The sequence below is a fragment of the Oncorhynchus keta genome, chromosome 12 (genome assembly GCF_023373465.1).
Source record: "Oncorhynchus keta strain PuntledgeMale-10-30-2019 chromosome 12, Oket_V2, whole genome shotgun sequence".
NCBI lineage: Eukaryota > Metazoa > Chordata > Actinopteri > Salmoniformes > Salmonidae > Oncorhynchus > Oncorhynchus keta.
In genome coordinates, this window is record NC_068432.1 from 6,148,659 (window position 1) to 6,172,037 (window position 23,379).

The following is a 23,379-nucleotide window of genomic DNA, read 5'->3' on the forward strand; positions in this document are numbered from 1 at the left end:
GAAAATGCAATAAATATTTACTCTGAGCTGCGCTTCGGTAGGTTGGTGTTAGATGGAAGGCCGTGTTGCCAAACAGAGTCCTTTATCCTTTGAAGAATGTCTCTGGTGGTCAATTGAATACGTTGTAGTAACGTCATTGTGTGGTAGACAGGATACTCTGTCTGTTCCTTCCTAACCCTCGTTTGCAGCTGCTGTTGCTAACTCAACGACTAGGAGGTATCACTTCTGTAGTGAATAAGAGTTCAAAGTTCATACCATTTGCAACCAAAGCTCACGCTGATGTTGGCTTCGTTCTGTAGTTATTATCTGAACCATTCTGACATCGGACCGTCGTCTTCACATCCTCGGAACAGGAGGTTATATTGTCATCAAGGCATATAGGAAGGGAGAGGAGGGTGTTTGAAAAGTTTTATAACCCGTCTCATTACGATTCATTATTTTGGCAAAGGAGAAATGCTCACAAACAGGGATGTAGTTTCACTTTTTTGTGAATATGGAATATTTCTGGAATCTTTATTTCAGCCCATGAAACATGGGACCAAGAGTTTACATGTTGCGTTTATAATTTTGTTTAAGCGCGTTATGGATTGCACCTCCGTCACTCGGTTGCGTCATTGCCGTCGTTATCAACATTCCACAGACGCTGCAGCCAAATTGATGTACAAAAGTAGAATGGGAGCTAATGACTGTTTAGCCCAGTGATGTAGTCGAGTCACTAAACCTCGAGTCCGAATTGAGTCCCAAGTCCCCTTTGCTCAAGTCCAAGTTTGAGTCACCAACGATCGAGTCATGAGTCCCTATGGCTGAATTCTGAGTCCCCGTGCTCGAGTCCTGGTCCATGTGCTCAAGTCCGAATCACTGGCTCCACATTAACTCAAAGTAAGGTTATTGACCCAATCAGATATAGTATAGTGGCGAGAGGGAATTAGTAAATAAATTGTTTGCTATCCATTTTCCTTTCTTTCTGTGCCACCAAATATTTGCATATAGGCTACTGGTAATGTTAGCAGGGCCACGTTCATTTGCAAAACGTTGTTAAACATTGCAGATAGATGAATAGAGTTGACGTTATTCCTCATTCAACATGTCAGTGGCATGTTTGTTATACATACAGTGGCAAGAAAAAGTATGTGAACCATTTGGAATTACCTGGATTTCTGCATAAAATGGTAATCAAATTTGACCTGATCTTCATCTAAGTCACAACAATAGACAAACATAGTGTGCTTAAACTAATAACACACAAATTATTGTATTTTTCTTGTCTATATTGAATACATAATTTAAACATTCACAGAGTACGTTGGAAAAAGTATGTGAAACCTTAGGCTAATGACTTCTCCAAAAGCTGATTGTAGTCAGGAGTCAGCTAACCTGGAGTCCAATCAATGAGATGAGATTGGAGATGTTGGTTATAGCTGCCTTGCCCGATTTAAAAGAAGCCTCACAAAATTTGAGTTTGCTATTCACAAGAAGCATTGCCTGTTGTGAACTATGCCTCGAACAATAGAGATCTCAGAAGACCTAAGATTAAGAATTGTTGACTTGCATAAAGCTGGAAAGGGTTACAAAAGTATGCTCAATGAGGTTAAGAAGAAACCTAGAGTGTCAGCTAAAGACTTACAGAAATGTCTGGAACATGCTAACATCTCTGTTGACGGGTCTACAATACGTAAAACACTAAACAAGAATGGTGTTCATGGGAAGACACCACGGAAGAAGCCACTGCTGTCCAAAAAAAACATTGATCTGAAGTTTGCAAAAGTGCATCTGGATGTTCCAAAAATCTGTGGATAGATGAAACTACAGTTGAGTTGTTTGGAATGAACACACAACACTATGTGTAGAGAAAAAAAGGCACAACACACCAAGATCAACCTCATCCCAACTGTAAAGTATGGTGGAGGGAGCATCATGGTTTGGGGCTGCTTTGCTGCCTCAGGTCCTGGACAGCTCGCTATCATTGACGAAAAATGAATTCCCTTTTTTCTATATGCAAAATTAAGTTTATCAAGATATTTTGCAGGAGAATGTTAGGCTATCTGTCTGCCAATTGAGTTTCAACAGAAGTTGAGTGATGCAACAGGACAACGACCCAAAACACAGAAGTAAATCAACAACAGAATGGCTTCAACAGAAGAAAATATGCCTTCTGGAGTGGCCCAGTCCTGACCTCAATCCGATTTGAGATGCTGTGGCATGTCTTCAAGAGAGAAATTTACAACCAACATCCGAAGAATGTTGCTGAACTGGAATAGTTTTGTAAAGAGGAATGGTCCAAAATTTCTCCTGACTGTTGTGCAGGTCTGATCCGCAACAACAGAAAACGTTTGGTTGAGGTTATTGCTGCCAAAGGAGGGTCAACCAGTTATTAATTCCAAGGGTTCACATACTTTTCCCACCCTGCACTGTGAATGTTTACACAGTGTGTTCAATAAAGACATGAAAATGTATAATTGTTGGTGTGTTATTAGTTTAAGCAGACTGTTTGTTGTGACCTAGATGAAGATCAGATCAAATTTATTGACCAATTTATGCAAAAATCCAGGTATTTCCGAAGGGTTCACATACTTTTTCTTGCCACTGTAGCATATTTATATCTGAACATTCCTAAATGTTAGGTCCTGCTGAATGTTGTTAGCTATAGCTAGCTAATGAGGTATCATAACTGAACAAGGTGTATCCTAAACAAATGGTTAACGGTCCGGTCCGCAAGTAGCCTAGTTTTAGAAGGCCCTCGTAATGCTTTAATTATGTAGAATGCGGTCCTCCAATGCACTATAGAAGAAAATAAATTGCGCCGGTGTCATGGGTCATATCTTTTGAACAGTAATGGCTAAGAATCAAGACATTGTTTTCTGAGACTACACAACCTGGCTACGAAATGCAGTGTGGAATGTGCGAGGGTTGAGTGAGACTCAACAAATTCAACAACATTTCTATACTCAAGGGAGAGAAACTGTACTTTTGTTTTACTATTAAACTTAATGCTTATAGTAAAAATGTAGTAAAGCAGCTTGTGTTTCTCAACCAGGCAAAGGGTATCTAATTAGAAGGCTGGCGGTGACTGGTTAGCTACAGGGAAGCAAGAGAGTCGCCTGCAGGATGTGTATAATTGGAGGTGGCGCTGGAAGGGAGCCTGTCTGCAGCTGTCTGCCCACATCACTTGCTCCCCTGCAGCTCACCAGCTGGTGAAAGTTAGGCTGTGTGTGCCTGGTGTGGCCCATCCTTCCCCCTGCTGAACAGAACGGTGCTGCACATCTGTGCTGCTAATTTTTATTGTGCTTTTCACTGAAAAACTCTCAATCTCTCCCAAAACTCTTGTCCAGTCCACTTAGTCAGATTTTATTCACAGAGATAATTTTGTCTAATCTGGTTTCAGTCAACTGAAATAAAAAATCATTTTCGTTTAGTTATAGTTTTTTTCTGGGGCTACTTGCTCAGTTACAGTCTAATCAATTGCCATTGAAAAATAGGTGTTTGACAAATATTTCAGTCACTTTTTTTGTTTTTACTTTTACCCCTTTTTCCCACCAGTTTGTGATATCCAATTGGTAGTTACAGTCTTGTCCCATCACTGCCACTTCCCTACGGACTCAGGAGAGGCGAAAGTAGAGAGCCAGCCATACGTCCTCTGAAACACGACCCTGCTGAGCCGCACTGCTTCTTGACACATTGCTTGCTTAACCCGGAAGCCAGCCTCACCAATGTGTCAGAGGAAACATCATCAAGCTGGTGACCGAGGTAAGCTTGTAGGCATCCGGCCCGCCACAAGGAGTCTCTTAGAGCGCGATGGGACAAGGAAATCCCATCCGGCCAAACCCTACCCTAACCCAGACATTGCTAGGCCAATTGTGCGCCACATCCTGGGCCACGGCCGGCTGTGACACAGCCTTGGGATCGAACCCGGGTCTGTAGAAGTCAGTTCTACTTGTGACGCTGAACGCTGTACAAGTCCTGCTTCTCCCATCTCCTCATTGGTTTATAGAAGCAGATACCAACGTGCCATCTCCGCATTGGTTATACCAACGTGGGTGATTGAAAGATGAACTGAGTTCGGTTGGTCGTTGTGGTAACTATGAAAGTTAGATGCCAATTGCCATATAAAGTCCAAAGAAGAAAAACCCTGTAAGAAGGAGAGATGACTAGAAATGATTTGGTTGACTGTTTTATGTGTGGATTAATCATCGGAGTAGAGGACCTTGTTCATTTCAGGTAAAATAACAACTCAACTTTTATATCCCAGGACGTTTATATCCCAGGACATTAGCTAGAAACAGCAAGCTAGCTAAAAATAACAAATTAGCTAGCAACTGCAACCGAATTAATATAATTCGTTCAGAGTTTGTTTTGATATTTCAACCTGCGTGTCGTTATCGCATTTGGTGTGGTGGGACGAAATCAATTTGCGCACGATGGCGCACGTTCGCGGCGTTAGACTGCTGCGCCACTCGGAAGGCCAGTCAAACTTGTTGACGAAATTAACACTGCCTGCTACCAGACACTTTTCAGCCCTGTTTACATGCATGCCTACTAAAAGTAACTTTATGTCTATAAACCCACTTCAGAATTGTACTGTACTCTTTTACACCTGTTGTATCATGTGCACATGATGAATAAACTTTCAAACTTTATAAGGAAAACTCAATAATAAAAAAATACATTATTCAGTAAAAACAGTCCTTGAGGCACCAATTCCTCAAATGTTTAAGTACCTTGGAGATCATTCCACACAAGTTGCACATTTCTTTTCAAGCATATCTGCCCAACTCAGTGGAGATCTTAAGGAAACTCCAGAGTTACTCATCCCTGAGACCGGGTCTGGTATCTCGTACATCTTTCAGTTAACAATGACGTAAGATACGGAGGAAGTTTATGATGGAGGGATTTATAAACAAAAAGAGTGCAATACCTATGAGTACTACAAAGAGGGCCAGCATACTTTCTGATACAGAATGCAGTAATGTGTACTGAACCTATCGCCTGTAACAAGGCGGAGTGCACTATGATGAACTGCATCCAATGGCTCTTGATGAATCTTGCATAAGGTGATCACTCTCCGTCATAAGAAGCAGACTTTCCTTCAGCTTCCACAATCTCCACACAGACAGCTCACATATACAGTACTCTCTCTCTCTCTCTCTCTCTCTCTCTCTCTCTCTCTCTCTCTCTCTCTCTCTCTCTCTCTCTCTCTCTCTCTCTCTCTCTCTCTCTCTCTCTCTCTCTCTCTCTCTCTCTCTCTCCGTCTCTCTCTGTCTCTCTCGCTTACTCTCTCTCGCTTACTCTCTGCAGCTGAATCCCGCCTGCCTGTCAGCTGCAGTGTTAGATGTAGCATTGCCTCCTTTCCCACTAGTTGTCTATGTAAAAAGTCGCTCAAGCAAGGAATCAATATGGTATCACACGACACTAAAGCAGCATAGACCTCGCTCAGTGACGTAACGTTTCTCTGATCTGATGTTTTGGTGCTCTCTTTTGCCTCTGTTTTCCCTTCCTAAAAGAAGCTCAGCCCGTCACATCGTCAGCCTTATGCTCCTTGTGCACTGCAATGCTTTTTGCATGTTACTGTGCACTGGGACAAAATGCTTCTAAGGTAAGGAATCTATGTTTCCCACGTGTGTGTGTGTGTGTAAGACAATGAGGGCGAGGGGAAAAAAGGGAGGTTGCAAAAGCATTGGAAGACGTGCAGCCAGCTGCACAGGTGGTTGGGATTTTTTTTCCCCGCCTCTTACCAATTGTGTGAATGTTACCATGTAGGCTGCAGTCTTTCATCAATTGAAGAGGGAGACTACCGTTGTATCAACAATCATTTTTATTCAGAAACTGCTGAGAAACACTCTCCCTAATGCCCTCTGGCAGCTTCAATACAAAGCATAATAGTGCATAATATAATTTGTAATGAGGCTAGAGTTTTCGTTCTCAGCCACAAAAGGGGCTTTCCACCTCTCTCCCCCTTGCCTTGCTCACCCTCAGCTCCCTGTGCCTTGTGCATGCACAGATATGTTATTTCAATTAGTGCCTGTTTGTCATGGTTAGCTGAGCGCAGTGAACTCTTTTGAGGGTCTGAGTCTTTTTGTTTCCATATATTAGAGGGGTCAAAAAAAGAGTGGCCACAATTCAGGTCTGGAGATTTCTCTCTGTCATGCGGAGAGTGTCTCCCTCTTACCCACCGCTTCTGACAAAGAAGATTCCCTGGACAGATATTTGCCGTAAGCACAGGGACCAGTTTCTTTGGGGTGCTGTCCTTGCCATTGTTTGTTTGGAAGCTCTAATAAATGATTTAATTTGAATGAATGCTGAGATTATTATTGAAACGAAAATGGTTTCACGCTTGATGTCCAGCAGCTACACTTATTTTGCAACACTGTTCATGACAGTCAAATTTAGAGCAGTTATGGAAATGGATCAGTGGGTGGGATGGGAATTGTGGGTAATGTATGCATACCGATGATTCAAACAGCAATGTCTTTGTACCTGGACTACACAGACGATAACCAATGGCACACTGATGAATTACTGATGGATCGGTCCCATCCTTCTAGAGTCAAGTTCCGAGTTGTGCTGAGCACTTGCAATGGGCATTGCCAAATGCATATACTTTAACAGTGGCAACATCTCCTGCCATCTCTAGGTTAAGTCTCAACTTTGAAGGTAGAGCCTAACATACCGCAGAAATGGTAATAGATGATTCATCACAATATGTAGTTGTCACTTATTTCCCCCCTACTATAGCTGATTATAACAGCATGCAAATCTTTACATGTCATATGCCACATTCACAGGGCTATGTCTTTTTAATCATTCATAAATACATTTGTACTACATACTACACGTACTACATAATACTTCTATTTTAAGTAGTTGTTTTTGGCTGTGTATTTGAAAATACTAAAATACACCGAAAATAAGTATTTCAAATACAAGTACTTAAATACACATGTATTTGAATGCAAGTCTGCTACGCATGCTGGACTCTACTTTATGTGGAAGTAACTTCACCTTGGATTAGTAATCAAATCAAATCAAATTGTATTTGTCACATACACATGGTTAGCAGATGTTAATGCGAGTGTAGCGAAATGCTTGTGCTTCTAGTTCCGACAATGCAGTGATAACCAACAAGTAATCTAACTAACAATTCCAAAACTACTGTCTTATACACAGTGTAAGGGGATAAAGAATATGTACATAAGGATATATGAATGAGTGATGGTACAGGCAGCATACAGTAGATGGTATCGAGTACAGTATATACATATGAGATGAGTATGTAGACAAAGTAAACAAAGTGGCATAGTTAAAGTGGCTAGTGATACAGGTATTACATAAGGATGTAACTCCAATAACTATGCAGGCATGAGGCATGTTGTACAGACTTGAATATTGAACCTCACGTTAATTCACGTTTTTGATAACAAGGCTATTTATTGGTCAAGTTCACCGAGTGGTACTTTCATATTGACATTTTGCCAATGCAAAATGTGGCACAGCAGTCGAAATAGACTACCATTTAATGTTGAATTAAACAGCATAGTTGTGCATCACTATAAAGATGAATATTATGACACCTTTCATGGATATAGCTAAATAAAAGGTTTTGAAATAAATAGAGAGTATCAGGTGATTCATACAAGTCGCTCATTTGATTTGTTAAAAAATAGTGACCCACGGCGCTCTCCCAACATCAGCATATTATAGGTTATACGGCAGTGGTCACCAACCGGTCGAGGCATTCCTAGTTGATCGTCAAACATTTCCGTAGAAAAGCCAACGATAAAGGCTTGCTTTTTTTTACAAATTGTGTAAAGCTACGTATAGCTCAGCATTGACATGATTGGTTGATGGTAGGTGTGGACAGGAGGTCCTATATAAACACAAACTCACTTCCTTGACAACAGCCTTGAGCTGATCCGGAGCAAGAAGTATGAACGCCCTGACTTCTGCAGAGGCCGTATCACTGTAAATGCTGCAGTGCCTTTTATTCGTGTTGCGCTGTTGGCGGGTAGGGACATTTGAATCAGAAGCCCTGATCACCGATTTAAGCAATGTGTTCTCATTTTGAACCATTTAATTTGTCTAAAAATAAACTCTGTCTGCCCGGCTGACCGGGAGATCTGTGGCTAAATCGAGTTTGCATGCTGTGCTGGCCAATCGGATAGCTTAAATTACAGTTCCTACAGCTTCCGCAACCCTGGCCACACAGCAAAGTTTGATACCAGCCTATGTGAGGTTTCATAGCTTTTAAAACCATGACCAGACAGAGGCTGTCAAAGAATATAGCAAAGTTTTTATTCAGCACTGTCAACGCTGTTTTTATTTAACACTATTGCAAAACATAAAACGCACTTCTCGATACTTCCACTTGCGCTGCAATGAATGAGTAGCCAACCCCAAGTGTATCAAGACTCATACCTTTTTATTATTAGAAGCAGCTTGTTGTGTCTATTTTAATATTGAGGAATATTTAACTTTCTCCGGTCATAGGAGCAACATAAATGTGTGCATGATGCAGATGCGGTGCGACACGAGTTTCGGCATTAGGTGGAAGACAGTGTCTCCTCTCTCTGGTCAGTCTGACTGGTGGAGAGGAAGGAGAGAGAAAGCAGTACCGCTGAGACTAATGCCGTGTTTAAAACAACTGGGAACTCTGGAAATCTCGGACTTCAGTAAGTTCAAGACAACCGGGAACTCAAGGAAAAAACGAGATCCGACAGGGAAAAATCTTTTTAACGGTCATCCAACTTGGAATTTTAAGTCGGAGACTTTCTAGAGCTCCTTTCCGACTTGTAAAATCACTGACGGGGATGATTGGAGCTGGTTTTCTTTCTGAGTTTCCAGTTGTCTTGAAAGCACAATGACCATCAGGTGCAGGTACCATCAGTCCAGTAAAATAAAAAAGCAAGTGATTTGCAAGTTATTTACATTTATACTCCGTGTCTTGCAAGTGCTACACCAGCTGATCTCTTTTGTTATCAAAGATCATGTTTTGAAATATAAAATGGTCTGAGAATATCAATTTTGGCAGGCCAGGCATATAGCTAATATACTGTGATAATGTATTAGGCCTAGTGAACAAACTTCATTCCTACAGATCTGTTTTTATTAGGTTCATGTTGTTTATTATTTTTAAATGTAAGACATGTTTTTAAAAAAAAATCTGAGCGGTAGATCTTGGCTTGCTTTTTTTTGTCTGCGAAGAATGACCTTGACTCAAAGGTTGGTGAACACTGATATACAGACTGAAATGGATTGGGCAGGGAGAAAAAGACTGATGCTAGTGAAGTAAACAGTGATGCCACTGTGAATATTGGGGAGGACAAGCTGCAGCTGCTGCAGTTGTGTGTGTGCATTTGTTCGAGTGTGAGGACGGTGCCGGATTGTGTATATTGACTACACATTTATCATCTATAGGGTGTTAGTAGTAGGTTTGATTTTTGTTCTCTGCGTGTGTGTGTGGCTGCTTTGGTGAGTTTTTTTTTTTGTGCCTTCTAGCTGGCACAATTCCGTGTGTGTGTGTGTGTGTGTGTGTGTGTGTGTGTGTGTGTGTGTGTGTGTAAACCTTTCCAAAAATATATAATGCAGTAATTGGTTCATTGTTTCATACAAATAATTATATATACTGTATATTTATAACATACATTTTTTTTGTAACTTTGGATAGCAGCATCAACTAAATGGCATTCATTATTATTTTAATAATGGATCAGAAAACCAGTTAGTATCTGGTCTGACAACCATTTGCATACAGCTCATATTCAATCTAACTAACCTAGTAACTGAGAAGTTAAACAGACTTGTGTTCAAATACCATTTGAAACCATTTAAAATACTTTAGCAGTGCTTGATTGCGCTTGCCTGGCACAACCCAAGTGGGAAAAAAACATGTTAATTTATTACAAGTATACAAATAATATACACTGAACAAAAATATAAGTTATAAGAGTTATAGTTCATATAAGGAAATCAGTACATTTAAATACATTCATTAGGCTCTAATCTATGGATTTCACATGACTGGGAATAAAGACATACTGTAACGGCTTTCTTTAGGTGAAGTAGAGCCGGACCAAAACGCAGTGTGGTGGTTATTCATGTTCTTTAATAAAGACACTAAACAGGAATAAACTAACAAAAACAATAAATGTGAAAAACCAAAAACAGCCCTATCTGGTGCAAAACACAGAGACAGGAACAATCACCCACAAACACACAGTGAAACCCAGGCTACCTAAATATGGTTCCCAATCAGAGACAATGACTAACACCGGCCTCTGATTGAGAACCATATCAGGCCAGACATAGAAATAGACAAACAAGACATCCAACATAGAATGCCCACTCAGATCACACCCTGACCAACCAAAACATAGAAACATACAAAGCAAACTATGGTCAGGGTGTGACACATACAGTGGGGCAAAAAAGTATTTAGTCAGCCACCAATTGTGCACGTTCTCCCACTTGATGAGAGAGGCCTGTAATATTCATCATAGGTACACTTCAACTATGACAGACAAAATGAGAAAAATAATCCAGAAAATCACATTGTAGGAATTTTAATGAATTTATTTGCAAATTATGGTGGAAAATAAGTATTTGGTCACCTACAAACAAGCAAGATTTCTGGCTCTCACAGACCTTCTGAGAGGCTCCTCTGTCCTCCACTCGTTACCTGTATTAATGGCACCTGTTTGAACTTGTTATCAGTATAAAAGACACCTGTCCACAACCTCAAACAGTCACATTCCAAACCCCACTATGGCCAAGACCAAAGAGCTGTCAAAGGACAACAGAAACAAAATTGTAGACCTGCACCAGGCTGGGAAGCCTGCATCTGCAATAGATAAGCAGCTTGGTTTGAAGAAATCAACTGTGGGAGCAATTATTAGGAAATGGAAGACATATAAGACCACTGATAATCTCCCTCGATCTGGGTCTCCACGCAAGATCTCACCCCGTGGGGTCAAAATGATCACAAGAACGGTGAGCAAAAATCCCAGAACCACACGGGGGGACCTAGTGAATGACCTGCAGAGAGCTGGGACCAATGTAACAAAGCCTACCATCAGTAACACACTACGCCGCCAGGGACTCCAATCCTGCAGTGCCAGACGTGTCCCCCTGCTTAAGCTAGTACATGTCCAGGCCCGTCTGAAGTTTGCTAGAGAGCATTTGGATGATCCAGAAGAAGAATGGGAGAATGTCATATGGTCAGATGAAACCAAAATATAACTTTTTGGTTAAAAACTCAACTCGTCGTGTTTGGAGGACAAAGAATGCTGAGTTGCATCCAAAGAACACCATACCTACTGTGAAGCATGGGGGTGTAAACATCATGCTTTGGGGCTGTTTTTCTGCAAAGGGACCAAGACGACTGATCCATGTAAAGGAACGAATGAATGGGGCCATGTATCGTGAGATTTTGAGTGAAAACCTCCATCAGCAAGGGCATTGAAGATGAAACGTGGCTGGGTCTTTCAGCATGACAATGATCCCAAACACACCACCCGGGCAATGAAGGAGTGGCTTCGTAAGAAGCATTTCAAGGTCCTGGAGTGGCCTAGCCACTCTCCAGATCTCAACCCCATAGAAAATCTTTGGAGGGAGTTGAAAGTCCGTGTTGCCCAGCAACAGCCCCAAAACATCACTGCTCTAGAGGAGATATGCATGGAGGAATGAGCCAAAATACCAGCAACAGTGTGTGAAAACCTTGTAAAGACTTACAGAAAACTTTTGACCTTTGTCATTGCCAACAAAGGGTATATAACAAAGTATTGAGAAACTTTTGTTATTGACCAAATACTTATTTTCCACCATAATTTGCAAATAAATTCATTAAAAATCATACAATGTGACTTTCTTTTTTTTCTTCTAATTTTGTCTGTCATTGTTGAAGTGTACCTATTATGAAAATTACAGGCCTCTCATCTTTTTAAGTGGGAGAACTTGCACAATTGGTGGCTGACTAAATACTTTTTTGCCCCACTGTATGTTGGTCACAGGTACCTTAAAAAAAAGGTAGGGGCCTGGATCAGAAAACCAGTCAGTATCTGGTGTGACCAGCATTTGCCTAATGCAACATGACATCTCCTTCGCATAGAGTTGATCAGGCTGTTGATTGTGGCCTGTGGAATGTTGTCCCACACCTCTTCAATGGCTGTGTGAAGTTGTTGGATATTGGCGGGAACTGGAACACGCTGTTGTACACGTCGACCCAGAGCATCCAAAAAAAGCTCAATGGGTGACATGTCTGGTGAGTGTGCAGGCCATAGAAGAACTGGGACATTTTCAGCTTCCAGGAATTGTGTACAGATCCTTGCGACATGGAGCTGTGCATTATTATACTGAAACATGAGGTGATGGCGGTGGATGAATCGCACGGCAATGGGAATCAGGCTCTCGTCACGGTATGTGTTCGTTGTGTATTATTTATGCTTTCCCATACAATAACCCCACTGCCACCATGGCACTCTATACACAATGTTGACGTCAGCAAACTGCTCACCCACACGACACCATACATGTCTGCTGTTCTGAGGCCGGGTTGGACGTACTGCCAAATTCTCTAAAATGATGTTGGTGGCTTATGGTAGAGAAATTAACATTACATTATCTGGCAACAGCTCTGGTCAATTGTATGCTGCCTCAAAACTTGAGACATCTGTGGCAGTGTGTTGTGTGACGATACTACACATTTTAGTGGCCTTTTATTGTCCTCAGCACAAGGTGCACCTTTGTAATGTTCATGCTGTTTAATCACCTCCTTGATATGCCATTCAGATGGATGGATTATCTTGGCAAAGGAGAAATGCTCACTAACAGGGATGTAAACCAATTTGGGCATACATTTTGTGTGTATGAAAAAATGTGGGAATCTTTTATTTCAGCTCATAAAACATAGGACCAACACTTTACATGGTCCATTTATATTTTTGTTCAGTGTAGTATGAACCCAACTGCCATAGTGACACCCTGCCGGGTGCCCTTGACCAGGCATGATGAGCTGTCATGTTGGATCATGAGAATATTATAACTATGAACACAGCCAACCACCTGCAATATACATGCACTGCTGGGTGACCTTGCTGAGCAAGAGGAGCTGTCGTCTTGGTACATGAGAATATTCTACCTATGAACCACCGGCAAAATACATGCACCGCCAGGTGTCAGCCACTCACCTAAGGTAACAGGGTTATATACTGTATGAGATGCAATGCAGAAAAAACGCAACATAGATGCTGGATTATAGGGCTAATGCAATCACAATCATATTTGCAGTTACAGCAGGAACTCATGTAGGCTCCACACCCTCAGAGTGAAACATCGTAGGCAGCAGAGGATTATGGCCTATAATCTTGAGGGTCAAGCCGTGACTGATGAGAAGCAGTGCTGATGCAGGAGTGGGCGGCCCATAGCTCAGACCTGGCCCACAACGCTTACAAAGGAATCAGAACCGTGAGGAGTTCCAAGATCTTTTCATTGGTTCCCAGCATCAGTGTTGAACAGGGGTTAGCCAGGTGCCGCCCATGCTCAGCATGCAGGTAGTGTAACGTGAAAGAGAGGATAAGGCAGTGTTAGTTCTGGTTAATGATGATTGACTAATTCTTGCTAATTCTTCATCGCTGAGTGTATAAGTACTGTTAACATGTGAGAGTCCATAAAAAAAATGTAATTTTGATAGTCATGCAAGATTAAAGGCATGAAACATTAGTGTATCTCAGACTTAAGAACCCATAAAAGTAATCAAACAGACTGCCTCTAGCAAAGGTTAATGTAAATCCAACACCATAGCCTTAAGTGAACTTGTGCTACTGAGAGAGGAGAGATACTCCTAATATGCATGTTGGTTGCTTTCCCTAGTACATAAAGAGTAGGCAGATGGATTCCTGAGAGAACTACACGCCGAAGGGTCCTGACAGCTGAGATTAACTGAACCCCTGCTATCGGACCATGAAACAAAAGGCTGCCTTTGCCTACCTGAAATTTGGAATAGAAAATGCATACGTGGTTAAAGAACAGAAGGCGTCGCACAGAGAGAAGAGCAGACGATGAATGCTACAGAGCGCGCAGCTCAGACATGACGTACCATCACATAGCATAAACAACAGAGTATATTAACAACCACCCCTAAAACCGCAAATAAAACGTTAACTACATGTCACCACCTGTGCTATCCAAAGCCTAATGTCACTACATATACTGCTCAGCAGCAGCTGAACATCTGCAGCATGCACAGCTTGCACGGAGAGAGTGACGTGATAATCTAAAACCTAGACCTACAATATAGTCTACCTGAGTTGAAGCTTATGTCTAACAGGGTATGCCAGTAAGCCATGACAGAAGATACAGTGCCTTCAGAAAGTTTTCAGACCCCACATTTTGTTAGGTTCCAGCCTTATTCTAAAATTGATTAAAAAAATGTTCCCCCTCATCTATCTACACACAATACCCATAATGACAAAGCAGAAACAGGTTTTTAGAAATACGTAATTATTCATACCCTTTACTCAGTACTTTGTTGAAGCACCTTTGACAGCGATTACAGCCTCAAGTCTTCCTGGGTATGACGCTACAAGCTTGGCACATCTGTATTTGGGGAGTTTCTCTCATTATGTTCTGCAGATCCTCTCAAGATCTGTCAGGTTGGATGGGGAGCATCGCTGCACATTTATTTTCAGGTCTCTCCAGAGATGTTTGATCGGGTTCAAGTCCGGGCTCTGGCTGGGCCACTCAAGGACATTCAAGGACTCTTCCCGAAGCCACTTCTGCGTTGTCTTGGCTGTGTGTTTAGGGTTGTTGTGCTGTTGGAAGGTGAACCTTGGCCCCAGTCTGAGGTCCTGATCGTACTGGAGACGGTTTTCATCAAGAATATCTCTGTACTTTGCTTCGTTCATCTTTGCCTCGATCCTGAATAGTCTCCTAGTTCCTGCACCTGAAAAACATCCCCACAGCATGATGCTGCCACCACCATGCTTCACCACTTTTGCTGTTCGTAAGGCCTACTCATCTTGTTGGCTGACGAAAAGTAAATGTGGACAGTTCATCCAATATCTTCAATACGCACCTCGTAATTTGATAAGGACGCGCACAGTTGTGTCCCCGACATGTCTGTCTTCACTTGTAGCCTGTGAAAAAGACCTGATCTCGTGACGGAAAGTGGTGTGAGTGAGAGATGCTTTGGATTGTGCAGCACTCTGGGAAAAGGGCACAATGCAGCACTCCGGGCCGCAAAAGGCATGGATTTTTTTAGAGTGCATTACGGCCACAAAGGCTATGCCACCTTGAAATTCGAGGCATTATCAAGTGCTTGTCAAATTGTGTTATGAGAGACTATTAGAGTGTGTACAGCCTGCGCAAAAAGCTCATGCCTTTTTTCAAATCGTCATTAGTCTCACCATACAGCCTTACAATGTATTGAAAATCAAATCATGTAGCCCAACGTTTGTAGAACAACTACAGTTACATTAATAACTCTAAATTAACACAGAATTGCCGCATGTACTCACTCTCTCAAATTCTTTGAAGAAAATATTTATATTTTATTCAGCTTTGTTCAATTATATTCGTCATACTATACAATTATATAAAATAATGCCACGGAATTATAAGCAAATATTGTCTGCTAAATGAACTAGTGTAGCCCACAGCCATTTGGCACAGCCACACCAGGACCTAACATCAGAATATGCTATTATTTTCTTCTGTGGTAGACTAGATTTTCTTCATATCATGCTTCTTTTGACCTGTCTAAAATAAACAGTGGATTAATTGTGAAGGTGTAGGATATATTACATGGATATGTTAGACTTTTTAAAATGGTGTGGAAGCCAGGAGATGCTAAATGTGTTTATGTTAATTAACGGTCAATTCCAGTGAGACCGACAGTTATTTGCTTGACAATCACCAGCTGACAAAATGTTGTGACCGCCACAGCCCTACCCTGGGTTAGATATCAATCTGATCAGCCCAATCAGAAACTCCATTGGTTGGTTGACCATGCTTGTACAGCTCTCCTCAAAGTATGTGATTCTCTGAAAAAAAAAATCTCCTTCACATCAAATCTGAGGAACATGCAATGTGTTCTAACACAGGGCATCCTACTTCCTCACTCGCCACATTTCCCTTTCTTTTGTCAAACAATACATTTCCCCATCTCTGCATGTGCTCCTCTTTTTGCTCCCTTACCGGCATGTGGTGCAGCAGTTAAATGTGACTGGGCTACAACATGGCCCCTGTAGCCTCTTAGTTCCTTCTTGGCTAGGCTCCCTCCCTGTACTGGGCGTGTGGGGAGGGGGGATTCTTTGCCGCAGAGTGGTAGGTGCAGCGATGGGGAAGCAATTGTTAGCTGTCCCACATCCCGTCAGCATTGCTGGCACGCAAGCGCGCACACACACACACACACACACACACACACACACACACACACACACACACACCACACACACACACACACAGAGAGACACTAAATGAGCAGCAGCCAGTCTAAGAGCTGCCAGAGTGGGAAGTAGCAGTAGCTTCAGGAGAGCTCCTTCCAGTCGAGCAGTATCAGAGTGAGTGATTGAATCCTTCCAGTGCTCCTGAAACTCAGACATCGAGCATACGCACTCCATACACGGGCATGCAGGAGAAGAAGAAAAAAAGCTTGGAGGTAAGAAAACAGTCACTAAATTACGAGGGGGTTTTTAAACTTCAGTGCTGAGTTAGGGAGCTGGCAGTGTTAAAGTGATAAAATAAAGAGCCTTTCTTACTGCGGCTTTAGTAGTGTGTTTGTGTGTGTGTGTGTTGTGTGTGTGTTGGGTGTGTGTTGGGTGTGTATTTGCTGCCTTCTCAACCAGCAGGCTTAAAACTGTGGCGACATGCAGACTGAACTCTCTAGAAAACAACTGCAGCAAAGTGACTCTGGCTTACCACCTCTCCCTCCCTCTATATCTATCTTCCTCCCCCTCCACACACATACACGCGAACAAACAACAAAATATGTAAAGGGGAGGGGAATGTGTATTTGAGGCTGACATGTCGGAGCGGGGGCTTGAGGTCCAGTGAGATTGTTCAAGATTGACATCGAAATTATCCATGTCCTGAGGATGTCAGGCAATGCCTTCAAAACAGGCCACTTGAGGCAACAGTGAGTGCAATTAGCATCAAGTATGAATGGATCAGAAGGTTGAGTGTTTGTTCCCTGTTGTGGACACGGGTTTTAACCTTATCCCAAACCTTAACCCCTTACCATCCGGAATGTGTGCTAAACTTAACCCTTAACTTAATTTGACATTTGGCTAAATTGAACGATACAGCTCCCGAGTGGTGCGGTGGTCTAAGGCACTGCATCTTAGTGCTAGAGGCGTCATTACAGACCGTGGTTCGATTCCAGGCTGTATCGCAAATGGGCGTGATTGGGAGTCCCATAGGGCGGCGCACAATTGGCCCAGCGTTGTTAGGGTTTGGCCAGGGTAGGCTGTCATTGTAAATAAGAATTTGTTCTTAATTGACTAGCCTAGTTAAATAAATAAATATTTTTTTTAAAGAGCAGCAGGATGAACAAAAACACTTAGAAATGTTTGGAGCAACTTCTAAAGAGAACGTGGACAAATGTCTAATTCTGCAGTTAGACTGTGGGAGCCTTGTGTGGTCAGATTGCACCCCCCTCACACCAGTAGAAGATTTCATGTTTGTTTTGGCTTGTAGAGATGGACCACTGCTCTGAACAGTCCTTCCACCCATAGTGACTTGCATGTTTGAGAGAGCGATAGAGTCTTGCAATGAAGTGGCGTGTGGCAAGATGAAATAAGTTTGCTCCGTATTTTGAAGAGTGAGAAAAAGAGAGGGGACATTATATTTGGCGTAGAGGCATTTCAACAACTCTTGGAGGACAGTGGAAGTTTATAAAACTGCTTCTTTATTGTGAACAGTAAAACCGTGATATCATATTTGGGACATAAACTCAGGGAAAGAGACACATTCCTGGAGAAAGAAGGTGGTTTGAGAGAGAGAGAGAGAGTGTTGACTCTTCGGCCCCGCTCCCTTTTCGTCCAAGTGGTCTTAGCTTATTCATGTCTCTCTGTTTTGCTCCTTCTTTCTCCTCCCCCTGTATCGCCCACTTTCTCTCGTCCAGAATGCAGCCATTGTTTGGGGAAGCCCTCTCATGTTTTGGCCTGGTGCGGGGTAATGGGATGGAGGGAGGGGTGGGAGGTGGAGAGGTAGTTCCTTTTTCATGGGCTAAGGGAGATAAGTAAACATGGGCCGTTAACAAATGGGAGGCCTGGCACTCACCCAGTGACTGACCCACCCTGCTCTCTCTCTAGCCTCAACCGCTACCCGAATGCAATTCAGAATCTATGCGGTAGGAGGGTGCAGGAGTTCACTCAACCATCACTCAAAATGCATCATCATCACACTTTTTGCTCTGTTCTGAAAGTGTTTTATCTAGAAAACTTGATTGCTGACACAGACACATTTAAAAAAAAATACCTGTGGTCTAATGAACAAAATACTACAATATAGTTTTTGATTGAACAATCCACTTAAAGGTAGACTCAGCAATATGACATCATCATACACAGGGTGACTTCCCGGTTACTGACAAAAACAACATAATTCAAATGACTCAACCACTACTGGCTCCTCCATAATGTGAATAGGCAATAGTGTCAGTCTAGGCAGATTTAAACATTGTTTTTCTTGACTTCTGTTCTGTTTAGTTAGTGGTGACATTCAACGCCCTTACTAGATTACAACGGCAAAGTCCTCCTTCACCGCTAACGTAGTTTGGCAACCCCCGGTTGGGTCTTGAGGAAGCCGTGACATGTAAGAGGTTGAATGCTTTGTAAGTGCAAGCTAACTAAGCTCCCTTTCCTGAATTGTCAACAGACAGGAAGTTATTTTGAGGGGAAGCATTGCGTTCATCTTTGTCAAGCATGCCTTGATGTGATACTGCTATGTTCCCACTAAGCATTTACCGTCAGGCGATGTCTTTTGGATGTCTTTTTTTTGGTGCTCTCCGGACCAGCCTTGATTTCAACGTCCGGACCAAATCTGAACCAATCGTAGACGTCTATTTTTGGTTCAGCTTTGGTCCGGTCCGGATCGGCCTTGATTTGACCCCAAAAAATACTTTTATAATTGGTTCAGATTTGGTCCAGACTGGCCATGATTTGGGCCAAATATAAACATATATTATTGGTTCAGTAAGGGGTTTTCCTTTCACGCCATGACCCGGGTATGTTGTTTGCAACATTGGTGTCAGAAATGGGATGGTGTCCATGATCGTGAAACATCATGACTGGTAGCCTAAGCAATGGTGGAATCTCATTTTACTAGCCTAGAATCCCCCTGATCCTGCCTTTAAATTTGAGGGAAGAGCTGTGGTGAAAGAGTATAGGCCTCCAATTCCCTCTAAGAATTTACTTGATGGCGACGTCTTTTGAAAATACATATTTTCACCGTCTGTAAATTATGTATTTTTTCAACGTCCAAATAATACTTTTTTTTATGTCTGAAATATGTATTTTTGACATCACAAAATACGTCCTCTAACCTTTCATTCAGCACCTAAAATGTATGTGAGGTCAACGTCTGGAAAATATATCTGAAAGACATATTTTCAACGTAATTATGCTTACTGGGTTGTATTCATGGAAAATATGACGAGATTGTGTGGTGGTGTGAATGACTACGCATATCAGGCTTTTCTATACACACTGTGACCACAACCAAGTCTTAGATTTAACCTCAATAACCTCAATTAGTCCATCTAATTAATTTATTGATATCTCAGCGGGAACATGCATTGATGTAGATGTTGCTGGTGAAAGAGAATTTCTCTTAAAGAGGAAAATGTACACTGAGCACTTTCGTTTTTTTGAGAGCTGAATGGCCTCTGACACTGCTGAGCGTATGATTTAAGAGATGGTAAATCACAAAGACAACATCAGTAGAGGACAAGTAATCACAGCAGTGTCCAGAGATCACAGCAAACCTCACTGGCTTTGTCACTTCCTGCCATGAGAGCTATTTTCTACAAGAATGAAAACAAGTAGGTGATGCAATAAACTTTTGTGAACGATTTACAGAAAATGTATACAAAACAATACATACAGGAGCAGATCAGCGTACAATTATTAACAGAAGAAACCACCTGTTGTGCATTCTGATGTTAACTATAGGTTGACCTGATGTATTGTTTTGGCCGCTTCCTTGTTTTCTTTCCTGGATTGCCTGCCGTTTAGGGGCCTACCTCCCCACTGCACTCATCTCATCTTTGGATAAGCCTTGTCTGCAGACATAACTCACATACAAGACACAGAGCAGGCCAAGAACTCGAGTTCATGTGCAGCGAAATGCTTGGAAGTCAATGCCTTCGTTTGTTATGCACATAATAACCCACAAAATAACTGTTTTTGCAGTAATCCTGCATGTGCACCCTATTCTGGGTAACACAACAATATGTTTGTTTTTACAATTGAATTAGTGTGCATGTGTGACGTCATGAATACATTATGGACTATGCCTGAGGGGCAAGGGATTGTGTGCATTTCATTTTCTGTTAGCCGGTTGGAAAACATACTTGGGTAGAATGCGACGTTTTGTTCAAGCTAATTGACTACATTGTATGGCAAATATCTTGAAGATATTCAAAACGTATGACTTCTGTGTTCTAAATTCCCAGCTTTAAAAACACAACACAACAAAGATTGTGTTATGCGCGTGAACACGTCAAGACCCTCATTGGAACGTGAATGGAGATTCATAAGTGGTTGAGAATCATTGAGTTAGGGATATTACTCACTGTTGCATCATTCATTTATGTGAATAGCATGATTCTATTTGGATTAGTTAGGGCTGGTGTGAAGAGAAATATTGACAAACCATTTTTGGACCCCAAATATTTGCCCTTCTTTCTCTGGTTCATTGACTTACAATTACTGTATGTTGTCTTGGTTACCTAGGAGGCATGGCTTTACCCAGAAAGCACTGGGATTGCTTATTATATCACCAGCATCATATACAATTAGCATTACTGCTGTTTTGTAAAACCAAACAGAACAATATTTTCTTGTTGTGAATTACGATGCCACAGTTTGTCATGGTTGTGTTTTTAGTTCCATTATCGGAATAATGTATGACAGTTAAAAATACATTATTCCCCTCAATCTAGTGGTTGTTTCTTCTGTACCAGTGTTGTGTGTAGCATCTACTAGTTTCCTTTTTGAAGACCATTTTTACCAGTGGTGGGAAAAGGTACTAAATTCAAAAAGTAAAGATACCTTAATAGAAAATGAAAGTCACCCAATAAAATACTACTTGAGTAAAAGTCTAAAAGTATTTGGTTTTAAATATACTTAAGCATCAAAAGTAAAAGTAACATTTTCTTTTTTTTTCTTTTCTTCACGGATAGCCAGGGTCACAATCCAACACTCAGACATCATTTACAAGCAAAGCATTTGTGTTTAGTGAGTCTGCCAGATCAGAGGTAGTAGGGATGACCAGGGATGTTCTCTTGATAATTGTGAGAATTGGACCATTTTCTGTCCTGCTAAGCATTCAAAATGTAACGAGTACTTTTCGTGTTCGTCTTTGATGTGGGACCTCCGTGCTGCCACTCAGCTACAAGCTTAATCACCTCTATCATGCTGTAATTAATTCTGCTGTAAATGCAATCAAACTCGAAATTTAATTTCCACTGTGCCGTCGTCTTTATGCCCTGCAGCGAGGAACGGATGGCTCCTGCGGCAGGTTCTTAGGGATTCTGTAAGGCTACTGCCTTAGCTCGGACACAGATGCTTTTGGAACATCCAGTTCATTTTATAACTTTTATTTGTTCTTTGATTTGAAATTTCTGTTAGTGTGGCTTTGAAAACTTGTATTCATCTTTTACGTCTGTTCTGCTTGTAACGGCAGGATACTGGGATTGTTTTCCGCTGAGGCCACCCATAGGAAAAATGTATGCACGCATGACTGAAGGATAAAGCAGTCTGCTAAATGGCATATGATTGTATATTACATGGGTCTCTACATTTCATCTTGGAGTGTGAAAGGGCAATCTCAGAGTCATGTGCGGTGTCGCACGTGTACAGTACATCACTGGTTCCTGTAGCTTGGGGGAGTGCTGAAAGAAAATCAGAGAAGGTAAAAAAAAAAAGCTGAGCTGCCTGGCTCTCTTTTTGATATGCTGCACTGCATCTGCACCTGCTAAGACCGAAGACAGCAGGAGAAAGTACTCTCCTGTCATGCTCTAATGAAAGTTATGCTAAATTATGAATAACGGCTTTAGGGCTTTTTTGTTGCAGGTAGGGGAGACTGGGAGAAATTGTTACAGGTGGCAATTGTAACAGCTTGAAATTCCCCAAATAGAAACAAGCTAGAGTGATGGAGCTCACACAGTAGATGCCCATTTAGGTTCTCTCCCTGCTTGAAAAGTGTCAGCAAAATATTAGTAAATGTTTGTTTTTTAGGGGTTAAAATTAGTTTTTTCCACCAGCTGCATTTTTCTTATATTGTCCTGAGCATTAATGCTCAATAATTCAAACTAGCATACTTTTTGTCACTATATATTGACTAAACATTGACATGATTGACATGCGTCACTATTGTTGTCTCTTGCTTGGCACATGAGGTTTTGTCATGGCTGCTGGGTGAGAGGCAATTGTAACGCAATGTTAAAATGACCCTGAGCCAAGCAGCCAAATGATGAAAACAACTGATTTAAACTTTAAGATCTTATGAATTATACAAATACTAATTTTAAATAGCCTTGGGGTCCTATTAAAAGTACCAAAGAAGTTGTAAACAGTTTTGAGAGGAACCGAATGGCCATGGTCAAACGGCGTTTCTGTAAATCTTGGTTACGTGCATAGCAAGACTTGCATATGCAAAATCATTACATGTGTCTATGATATTATGATAATTCATTAACATTAATGTTTTTGAAGTTCATTTGGGTTATTCTTTAGGTGTTACAGTTGACCCCCGTTACGGTTACAATTGCCCCTGTAACAGTAACGTCCAGACTTTTCGGATTAAACATTGTGATCCAACTGTCTTATATACAGACATATGAATGATTAGGAGACAGATGCAACTTAATTATATCAATAAATGACTGGACTAGTTCAAGTGGTGTCTGAGTAAAATACTTTTTTTTTTTTTTCAATTGCCCAAGACTCCACCACTGAAGGCATTTGAATGTGCACTGCTTTTCCAGGGGTTGATAATAATGAGGAGGTGGCTGGTATATTGGCAGTATCGGAAGAGATTTTCTGATATGATGATTCGGGCTTAGATGCTGCTTATTGACTGCACTGAAGACTCATTCAGCCCTCTCCTCCTTTCCACTCCCCAATGTATGCCGACCTGCACTGCAGAGTGAGGAAAATCAGAAAAGAA

General features: G+C 41.6%; 1 protein-coding gene across 23 annotated transcripts in view; it reads left to right on the plus strand.

Annotated features, from left to right (window-relative positions):
• Positions 1 to 23,379, plus strand: part of dlg2 (discs, large homolog 2 (Drosophila)) — a 349,871-nt gene that overhangs the window by 127,143 nt on the left and 199,349 nt on the right. For 4 of the 23 annotated variants that reach the window (XM_052457676.1, XM_035781711.2, XM_052457678.1 and 1 more), the window contains exon 1: positions 16,425 to 16,645. The exons of the other annotated variants lie outside the window; for them this stretch is intronic. In XM_052457676.1, coding sequence (XP_052313636.1) covers positions 16,616 to 16,645 — 30 coding nt within the window. In that variant the 5' untranslated portion in view covers positions 16,425 to 16,615. Of the gene's footprint in view, positions 1 to 16,424; positions 16,646 to 23,379 lie in introns of those variants that run through there. 23 annotated transcript variants of the gene reach the window in all.